Here is a 10,140-nt window from a genome sequence, read left to right as displayed (position 1 = left end):
CCATTCGTGTGGGCTGTGAGTTAGCGTGGAAGCCCTGTAGGCAGCCACTCACCGGGAAGGGGGGCTTGGGAGCCCCGCCCAGGAGCCCTGCGACCCCCAGCACCAGGCAGTAAATGAAGGCCAGTCCATGGGACCCTCCCCCTCACAACCTTGAGGTTCTGGCGATGACAACCCAGTGCCCATCTCTGTCCCGACCGTCCAGCGCTCACAGCTCTCCTGTAGGTTCTGGCCTCTGCATGTTTGCGTCCACTGTGCCCGCACCCGGCACCTTTCTCCTCCCATCCTGGCCCAAATTCTCCCCTCCTTCAGGGTCCAGCTCAGGCTCCCTGCCCCACAAAGTCTTCCCGTGTTCACAACAGAGTTTCCGTCTCCTTCCTCCCTGCTAAGAGGGTTGGGTTTTTAGAGGCTAGCAAACTTAGGTACAAATCTGTCCCTCTGCTTCTGAGCTGTGTGACCCTGAACCAGCCTGACGCTCTCTGAGCTTCAGCTTCCTGTGTAAAATGCTGACAAAGATGCCCGCCTCCCAGGTTGTCGTGAGGCCTAGAGAGGTAACATACACAATACACCTGGTAGCTCTCCGGTCCTTGGCAGGACTTGGGAAACGGCCATCCTAGTGCTGACCGCCATGGGTCTCTCCTGCGTCCTTGCCTGAGGGTAAGGCCAGCCGTGGGGCACCTCACTCGGGGGTCTCCGTGTGTGTCGTGGCATCGCGCCCCTCCGCCCACGGCCTGACTCCTGTGTGTGTGTCGACAGCTGGACAAGATCGAGGGCGTGTTCGAGCGGCCGAGCGACGAGGTCATCCGGGAGCTGTCCCGGGCCCTGCGGCAGGCGCTGGGCGTGTCGCTGTTTGGGATCGACATCATCATCAACAACCAGACGGGGCAGCACGCAGTCATCGACATCAACGCTTTCCCAGGTGAGCGGTGGGCTGGGCGCCACCTCCGTCAGTCTGCAGGCTGGTGTCCTGGGGCAGCGCAACAGGGTGGGCGAGTCGAGTTGAGCAGCTCCATCCCTCAATCTCTGTGGGGTAAATGCAGCCCTCGATAGACCTCAGTGCCCACCCCCCGCAAAATGGGCGCACAGCGTGTGGGGAGGAGTGAACTAGGCCCATCTGTACATCCAGCCAGGGAGAGCGCTGGGCGCATTGTGGGCCCACCCTGGACCTGTGTCCTTCCACCTTTTCCTCCTGACCCTGGGCCTCAGCGTGAGCCTTCATTGGGGAGGTCTCACTGATCCCTTGGGCCCCTGTAGGTTTAACGAGCAGAAAGGAGTCCCCTAGTGAGGGAGTTGTCCCAGGACAACTGCAGGTTGGTGGCACGGCTGAGCTCCCCCACCGAGCCATGGTGCTGGGGACAGCAGCTCCCCGTGGCTGCAGCGCCTGCAGCAATGATGGCAGTGATGTCCCGCTTTACACAGGAGCACACTGAGGCTGCGTGACTCCTCCACCCGCACAGCAGGTCAGGGGCAGAGTCCCATTGTGATCCCACTGGCCCCGGAACACACCGGGTGCTTACCCGCTCCATGGTACTCTGCCTCGAGGCCTTGTCTCACCCTGATTGAGTATCTGCTGTGGAAGGAAAGAGCCAGCTGCTCAGTGGATGTGAAAACGAGTGGGAATGGCTCCCTACCCTCAGGGCGGTTAGCATCTCAGTGGCTCAGGGGCCTTTGCAGGGAAGGGCTTGGGCAGGGCTCATGGGGTACCAGGCCCTGGGCCGGGTGCTTGATGTGTCCCTCCACCCCCCCAACTCAGAGCACGTGAGCCAGGCCCAGCCAGCACCACAGGGCACAGCCAAGGAAACCGAGGCTCGGAGAAGGCCACCCACTCCTTCAGTCATTCAACTGACCTTTATCAAGGGCCCACTGTGTGTCCCAACTGTCCAGACTGGGGTGCAGTGCGAGCACGGCTGCCAGGACCCTGCCCTCAGAGGCCAGGGGTGCCCAGGGCTCCTCTGTGAGGCGGCGACGTGGGAGCAGAGCCCAGCGAGAAGGGAAGAAGCCACCCCACGTAGGATCCCAGGCAGGACAGGGTGGAGGCCTAGTGTGCGGGAGCGGTACGGAAGGCCTGGATGAGGTCTGAGAGGAGCCCGCTGTGTGCGTGGTGAGAACGAGGGGTTTACCTCTGAGCAAGACAGCAGCTGCGACTGAGGTCTGCTCCTGAGTAGAAAGTCAGACCCATTGGGACCAGGGTGTCTTCCCCAGTCACCCTGGTGCGGCCTGGATGGAGAGCTGGATTTCGCCCGAGGCGGGGTTTGACACAAGTGTGCCCGAATGAGAGCGAGCCAGGGAATTGAGGGCGCGTTGGGGGACACTTATCATAAACGGGAGGATCTCAACCAGGGAGGACATGGGGACAATAACAAAGAAATGGTGGCAGAGTCAGCAGATTGGAGGGACGGGGAGGGAGCAGGGCAGGCTGTTGGGGCAGACGTTCTAGAAGGAGGGTGATAGGAGGTGGGGAGAGCAGGAACCATGCAGCTGAGCTTTGCATTGGTGCAGGGTCCCGAGTGACCCCTCCCAGCGCTAACAGCTGTGTGCGACTTTGGCCAGGTGGGCGTCCTGGGTGCTCAGAGGAGGGGCGGTCACTGGGAGCCAGCGAGGATGGGGAGCCTTCTTCCAGGGGAGCCAAGAGAAGGGCCGCCCAGGACTGGGCATGGAGGGGTCTGAGGCTGCCTAAGTGAGAGGCTGAGCACAGCGGATGCCGAGGGAGGGCCCAAGGGGAGCACGTGTGGCCCAGGGGCCCAGAGGAGCCCTGTCCAAGAGACACACTGCCCAGGGCGGCCCCTGCTCTCCCTGCTTAGTTTGGAGCCTGGGTTTAGAGCACTCATGGGCCCCGAACTGAGGAGGGGGCCCTCACCCCAGGGGAGGTGCCCTGGGCCATGGGTGTCTGGCAGCAACCCCGTCAGAGGGGCGTGCTGGGCTCTGGGCAGTCATCACAGCAGTAGCTGTGGGTGGCAGGCCCATCTTGTGATGACCCCCCACATGCCAGGCCCATCCTGCAAGCTTTACTTGCAACATCTCATTTCGTACTTGAAACAACACAGTGCGCAAAGGACTGTTAGGCTCTCCATTTACTGCTGGGGACGTGGAGGCTGGGGGCTGGGTGACTTGTCCAAGGTCACGGGGCTACCAAGTGGCGGAGCCGGGATCAGGACCCTGCGCTCCTGACTGCAAGGCTTTCTCAGCTTGAGCTGTGGCTTCAAATCCTGGCTCTGCCTCTATAGTCTGTGATGGGACAAGCCACCTCCTGGGGCAGTCTCAGTGTTCAATTCTGCATAGTGGGAACAACGCTTCCCACCTTGCAGGGACAGAGGAGGTGGCGTAGGCACAGTGCCTGGCCCCGAGCTGCCACCCCGCAGCGCTAGTACATGCCTCGGTCTGCTCTCCCCAGGCCAGTGTAGAGCTGGGGGCCCAGAGCGGCCTGCACGGCTTCCGGCCAGGTCGAGCAGACCTGAGGGGTGACCTCCCTGGCCTCCTGTCCACCCTCAGGCCTCCACACTACTCTAGGAAGCACACACACCCTGCCCTGGGCCTCCTAGGCCTCGTCTGGGGACAGCAGAGTGGTTGCTGAGGAAACGGCTTATGTTCCCTGGTGTTGGCCTGACGTGATCTCCAGCTCTCCTCCCCCTGCTTGCATCTCCACCTGGAAACCCAACAGCGCACCTGCTGGTGGCCCTGAGGGGCCGGGGTCCACCCTATCCTCCCCTCAGCCCCAGGCTGAAAAGCCCCCAGTCCTAGGGCGGCGCCAGCACCACACAATATTCAAGGCACAGATGGGAGCAAAGGGCCTGGTTCAGACCCCACCCTGCCGCTTAAGAGCCTCATGTGCTCACCCGTACAGTGGGACAGTCCTAGGGCCCCTCTCCCTGAGGCTGCGAGGAGGCCACCTGCACCACCATCTTCACCCTCCTGGTGAACAGTCTCGAGTCCACCTGTTGACGGTTCTTTTTGTCTTTGGGGCCGGTTACTTCCTCTCCTCATCTGTGAAATGGGATAGTTGTGAAGGTGAAACGAGGGGATGGTGTGTGCGTGGAGCACTGTGCACACGAGCTGTTTCCCCCTGTTTTTACTGTGGCACTTCTGCTTCCCCCTCTCAGCCTCGGGCCCCCTTGAACCACAGCAGTTGTTCACTGAGCAAATGAGGCAGCCCCACCACCCAGCACTGGGCGGGCTTCTCTGTAAACAGTAACGCCCTGCGCCCATCTCCAAGCCTTCCATCTCACCCGCCTGGTGCTGGGGGCTGTGCAGCCCACCCTGGAGGATGTGTGAGGGTCCCAGTAACCTCTGAGCACGGGGCCCAGTGTCGGTGATGCAGGTCACATCTAGGGGAGGGGACAGCACCCGGAGCCCCTCCAAGGTGGGCACACTGTTCCTTTTCGGGGACGCGCTTCCTGTCCTGGTCATTGTTCTTGCAGCTGTGTGCCCAGTTCTCTTCCCTCCACGTTGGTTCGGGCAGGCGGGGGGCACCCACCCCCTGTCAAATTTCTTTTGAAGCAGGTTTTTGGCCGTCAGCAAAATCTCCACCGTAGATCCGAAACCTGCCCGGAGGATTGGTTTGCTGATGTTGGCATCTACGCTGGGAAATCGGGCAGTTTCTGTTCAGGAGCCCCGGGCCCCACTTGTTAGGGGGAGTGGGTCTCAGCGTGAGGTGGCCCTGTCCGGGGCACCCAGTCTCTGTCCCTTGGCTCTGATGCCCAGAACATGTGGCGCAAGGCGTCCCCCTGTAGGTATTTTGGGAGGAGAAGGAAGCAGACTCAGTTCCAGGAGCAGCTGCTGTCGATCAGCCGTCACCCAGTGCCAGCCCCTCTTGTGGTCGAGCCCACAGGAACCTCCCCCTGGGAATTCTGTTCCCACGTGAGGAAGCTGAGGCCGGGCGCATGGAGGCGAGGGGGTGTTTATGGTTTAGAATGTGAGGAGTGGGCCGTGGTACTGCCACTTCCAGCCGTGCCATGTCCCCCACGTGATGGCCCCTGATCACACTGCGAGGTGATTAAATGAGATGCTAAAGCTGTGCCCGAGAGGGACAGGGCCGCAGGGCGTTGTCTCATCAGCGTCTCACCGCGGGGCAGCCAAATCCAAGGAGCGGCGCTCTGGGTCACACGCACCCGGCTGAGACCAGGCTGTGTGGCTTCCATCAGCCCCTCATCCGCTGAGCCTCAGTCTTCTCTGTACACGAGATCCTGAACCTGCCCACCCTGGGTCCCGTGAGCCCCCTCGGCCCCCTGCACCCTGGCTGAGCGCCCGCTGTCTGTCTCCCTCCCCCAGGCTACGAGGGCGTGAGCGAGTTCTTCACCGACCTCCTGAACCACATCGCCACCGTCCTGCAGGGCCAGAGCGCAGCCACGGCGGCGGCGGGGGCCGCGGCCCCGCTGAGGCACAGCAGGCTCCTGGCGGAGCAGGCGGGCAGCCTGGCGGGCGAGCGGACGTGCAGCGCCAGCCCGGGCTGCTGCAGCAGCATGATGGGCCAGGAGCGGCCCTGGGCGGCCGAGGCCGACGCGGGCGGCGTGGGCGGCACCGCCAAGCTGCCGCACCAGAGACTCGGCTGCACCGCCGCCGTGTCGCCCAGCTTCCAGCAGCATTGCGTGGCCTCGCTGGCCACCAAGGCCTCCTCCCAGTAGCCGCGGAGCCCGGGACCCAGAGGGGCGGCGCGGCCGCGGAGCACACCTGCTGGGCGAGCGGCTCCCAACGGTGACGCTACTACTAAGAATTCCCAACAATCTGATTCTCCTTCTTTTTTTTAATTTTTAACCTGATTTTCTGATGTCACGATCTAAATAGGGGGGAGGGGGGATGGAAGAGAACTCCACGTGGTCCAGCCTCGCGGAAGAGGGGCATCCCGCCTAACTGCCGCTGCGCAGATCCCGGCACTGAATTTTCAACACTAGGTCTGAATGTGAGGTGGGGCGTGCGCGAGCGCGCGTGCACATCCACGTCTCTTCGTCTCGATGGCTGCTGCGGACCAGGCCGAGGGGAGCCTGGAGGGGGCCGCCCCATGAGCGGTTCTCCGTCGCTGTCTTCTCCCCGAGCCCCATCCTCCCAGCCCAGCCCCTTCGCTGGTTCCCCTCCCGCTGGTCTCCCCCGCAGCTCTGAGGAGCAGGGCGGAAACCCGCACCGAGTGTGCCACGGGCCCTTCCCAAAGGTGTGAGCCAGAGGAAGCAAGAGGCTACAGCTCCTGGTCCCCTGGGGAGTCCATACGGGGGTGGGGGTCTGGGTGGTGGTCTACCTGCTGCCAGCTCACGAAATGGAGGAAGGAAGCTTCCAGGGGAGGAGCCAGCGTCCTGGGGTGGCTGCCTCCCTCTGTGTCCAGCTCTCTGCAGTCCCCCAGGCCCCTCAGCACTGCCCGGTGCAGTCCGGTGAGGGGGCTTCCTGCCCTGACCACACGCTGCTGCTCACAGGGACCAGGAGGGGCTGCCTGGCTGGGAGCCCCTGGTCTGATCGCACCTGTGCCAAGGATTTGTGTCGTGACTGTGGGCGGATCATTCCGAGAGTCGTCAGGCATCGTGTCCCCATCTCTGATGGGCAGTCGAGACCAGAGAACTCTGAAGGGCAGGCTTGACACCCTCGCCCCCGTGGTGCAGCCTGCTTCTCCTCAAAGTCAACCCGCATGAGCTCTCCTGGTCTCTGAGGCCATTTGGGGCCCTCTTCCCCGGCAGGAGGAGGCTGCCAGACGCTTCCCTCCTGTTCACAGCTGCCTGGCCTGTCTTCCCAGTGGGCTGATCCCCTCCCTTCTGTATTCACTGCAAGCCCCAAGCCCTGAGCCAGCCGGGTGCGAGGGGCTGCAGTTGGGAGGTGAGGAGACACGTACACTCCCAGCCCCTAATAGCAGCAGATGGACCACCAGCTGATGGGTCAGATCCTGAGGTCCAAGTGGACTAGAAACCCCCTGTGCAGAGAAGGGGGTGGGTGAGGGGCTTTGTCAGTCCTCGGACGATGTGAACACTGGGCGACATCCATGGGACCCCCTGAGTGTGATCTTGTGTCTTAAGATAACGGTTCACTTTGAACAAGAGGAAGAGCCCTCTGGACTGCCCTGTGTGTCCAGGGCGGATGGCCGAGAGAGGCTGCTGGGCTGTGCACTGGCTCGGGGGCAGTGGGGGTCACTCAGCTTTGGGAAAGGAAGGGCTAGGGTGGTGACCATCACAAAGCAGGGCTGGGCCTGGGGTGCGGGGTGGATGCGGTCAGAACTGCCCACTGTCCTGGAAACCGAGGGCCTGCTGACTAACCGCATTTACACAACGTGAGTGTTGAACCCCGATCATAATGTCTGTACGCCGCCTTTCCCGGTCGGACCCCAAGCCCCGGGGCCACAGGAAAGCGTGGCTGGCCTCTTGCACTGCTTCGCCTCCAAAATAAACTACTGAAATCAAACGCATTTCACATGTGTTTGCAGAATGTTGCTAAGAGTTTGTCGTTCCTCCCAATTTTTTAATAAAACCTCTTTTCCTTTTTGAATAAAATTCCAGTCCCGATCTGCCTCAAGAACAGGTGGTGTGTAGTGTGACCCTCGACACCAGGCTGTCTTGTGTTCCTCTGTAATTTACGTCGCCTCTCAGGGTCACCCACGTTAGTGCCCAGGGCCCAGGTATCAAGTAACTGTTTTCCGGTGACATGGCGTTTTCCCCTGGTCTCGATGCAGGTGGCAGGCATGGTAATTGCTTTTTCCAGGAGTGGAAACATGGGGGGGGAGTTGGCTTCCTAAAGGCCTGGGAGCTGCAAGGTGGTGGGAAACGGACCAGCCCACACTCCAGGGCGTGTGCAGCAGCCCCCCAACACACTGGGCTGGGGTCACTGTCCAACAAACTCAGCGGCCGTCTCTGCAGGGGTTTAGGAGTGTAGACGAGGAGAGGGACTGGCCAGTGATGAGACACCAACCGCCCCTTGTAGTGGGCCTCAGGAGCCAGACAAGCGACCCCCCTCAGTGCCACCTGGGTGCACACTGACCTGTTTGGGTCCTGGGACACCGTCCATAGAGTTGGTCTCCCCTTAGGCCTCTTCATCGCTGGCCCTGGGTTCCTGCGTCAGGGGAAGACAGACTCCCTGAGACACGCTTAGCCTTTGCAGCCTCTTCGCCAGCACATGGTGGTGCTGCCTCTGAAACAGAGTCTCTGGAACATTCAAGGGGCATGGGAAGGGTCTGCTGTGGTCTGCAGGTGTGGCGCCCAGAGTCGGCTCTGCCAGCATGCAGGGGGAGCTGGGACTCGCGTTCCCAAGCTTCTCTTTGCCAGTTGGTGGGCATGTTGGGGTCCTGTGGTGCTGCCACATCTGTCTTTGTGGTGGTGGTCTGTGGCCAGGGCTGCTGAAGGCGCTCCTGACTTCAAGGGCTCTAGGAGCAAGTGGCAGGGACACATTTTGGCCAAGGCCTTGTGTGGGTTCAGAGGGTGACTTGCAAGGTCTCTGCCCTGGGCAAGCTGGAGCAGAGGCCTTGGGCCGCATTCTGCTTTCAGATGCTTTGGTTATATAATGAGGTGCTTCCACACGCTCAGCCCCACCGAGCGCAGGCGCTGGATGTCTGTCCTCACCAGAGAGCCCAGTATAGGGTCCTTGCCGTCAGCATCGTGGAGGTGCCTGGGGTCACAGCGAATGGAGGGTCAGGCTCCGCCTGAAGCCACCCGGCCTCCCCCGCAGAAGACGGACGCAGCTGAAGTCCCGAGGAGTTAATGGGGCATCCTTTAAGTGGGGCTGCCTGTATCACTAATCCTGCCAATGAAGGCGAAAATGACCTTGAAAAGGAATTGATTGCTCTCTACCTGGAAGACTGGAAGGTTGAAGGGCCCTGGCAGGAAGCCGTAGTTTTCCAGCCAGCTGGGGAAAGTGGCCACTGAGACCAAGGGAGACTGTATCCTTGTCCTAGCCTGGGAGACTGGTCCTCTCCCCGGGCACTCACACTGGCTACTGGCCACTGGCCACAGAGAGCCATTGAATGGCCTCACCAGTGTCCCTGGGATTTGCACTGCCCTTCGCTCTCTCCCCTAGAAACCGATCATTCACCTGTGGAATCCTCGACATCTCCTCTTCCTTCTCGGGCCGCAGCTGAAGGGCCCCTTGTGCTCCAGAGACCTTGAGCTGGCTGCTGGCTGCCCTGAGGGAACATGGCCCCTCCACCGGGGCTGACCGTGAGGCAGAGAAGTGTGTCGATCCTTGACAGAGGTTCTGGGCTCGGTCAGCCTGGCCAGCCCTGATGCCACCCACATCCGCCCTGCCCGTGCCTGAGCCCGAGCCCGAGATGTTGTGGCCGAGGCCTCCAGAGAGGCAATCATCCCGTGGGTCCCACCCTCCATGACAGAGGGCATGTGCCTCTGCCCCTTCCCTCTGCACAGCATTGATGGTGTGACCTTGGAATGACCCCAGACACACCGTTCAGAGGAGCTGACAGTTAACATGGACAACCTGGACGCTCTTCCTCTGGTTCTGAGCACCAGGCCCCACCCAGACCACCTGGGGCCTTTTCCAGAGATGGTCGCATTTCCCCTTACTTCCAGAGGTGTCCACCACCTGGAGGTTTAGTGGGACTGTCCGCTCCCCACAGCCTGACTGGCCCCTTCCAGCACTGTGTGGGGTCACACCCTCAGAAGCTTGCTCTCTGAAGAAACTTCTCACGTGGTCATTTCGCCGAGACGCTGGAGGCCCAGCGTGAGTGCTGACACCCGTGCTTTGTGACCAATGGGGTTTGCTTCAGTCCTGTTCACAAGCACCGTTTGCCAGAACCCTGAGCTGGCTTGTATTTAATTTGTGTACGTACGTATACATAGTGTTTATACGATGAGATATATATATACACACTATATATAAAAGCACAGCTTCTGTACAAACCGAGAACCTTTGTCCATTGGCTGTTTTGGTTTGGTCATGTCTTTGCTCCATGCGATTATGACAACGCAGGTGGCCCATCTTTGGGATGGGGTATTTTGGGGACAAGGTGTCCTGTGTTCTCTTTATTGGCTCACTGGTCCTGGTGGTGGATGTTCTGACAGCTGACTGACTCGGGGAGTGTGGTTAGCATGTGTGTGTGATTTCTGTGACTGTCGGGGTGGAACGCAAACCTGTCTCTTTGGAACGTGAATAAATACACACCTTCTGGCACCAGCTCCTTAGAGGGTGTCCCTCTGCTTGAGGGCACGGGCAGCAGCAGCAGTGGGCGGCCCC

General features: G+C 60.9%; 1 protein-coding gene across 1 annotated transcript in view; it reads left to right on the top strand.

Moving 5' to 3' along the window:
* ITPK1 (inositol-tetrakisphosphate 1-kinase) overlaps positions 1–7,369 on the top strand; it is a 172,451-nt gene extending 165,082 nt beyond the window's left edge. The window contains exons 9-10 of the mRNA XM_046647695.1: positions 754–916; positions 5,263–7,369. Coding sequence (XP_046503651.1) covers positions 754–916; positions 5,263–5,615 — 516 coding nt within the window. The 3' untranslated portion in view covers positions 5,616–7,369. The remainder of the gene's footprint in view (positions 1–753; positions 917–5,262) is intronic.
* The last annotated feature ends 2,771 nt before the right edge of the window (positions 7,370–10,140 follow it).

This window comes from Equus quagga, chromosome 20, assembly GCF_021613505.1.
Source record: "Equus quagga isolate Etosha38 chromosome 20, UCLA_HA_Equagga_1.0, whole genome shotgun sequence".
NCBI lineage: Eukaryota > Metazoa > Chordata > Mammalia > Perissodactyla > Equidae > Equus > Equus quagga.
Note: the sequence above shows the minus strand (reverse complement) of the source record. Positions and strands in the feature narration are given on the sequence as shown.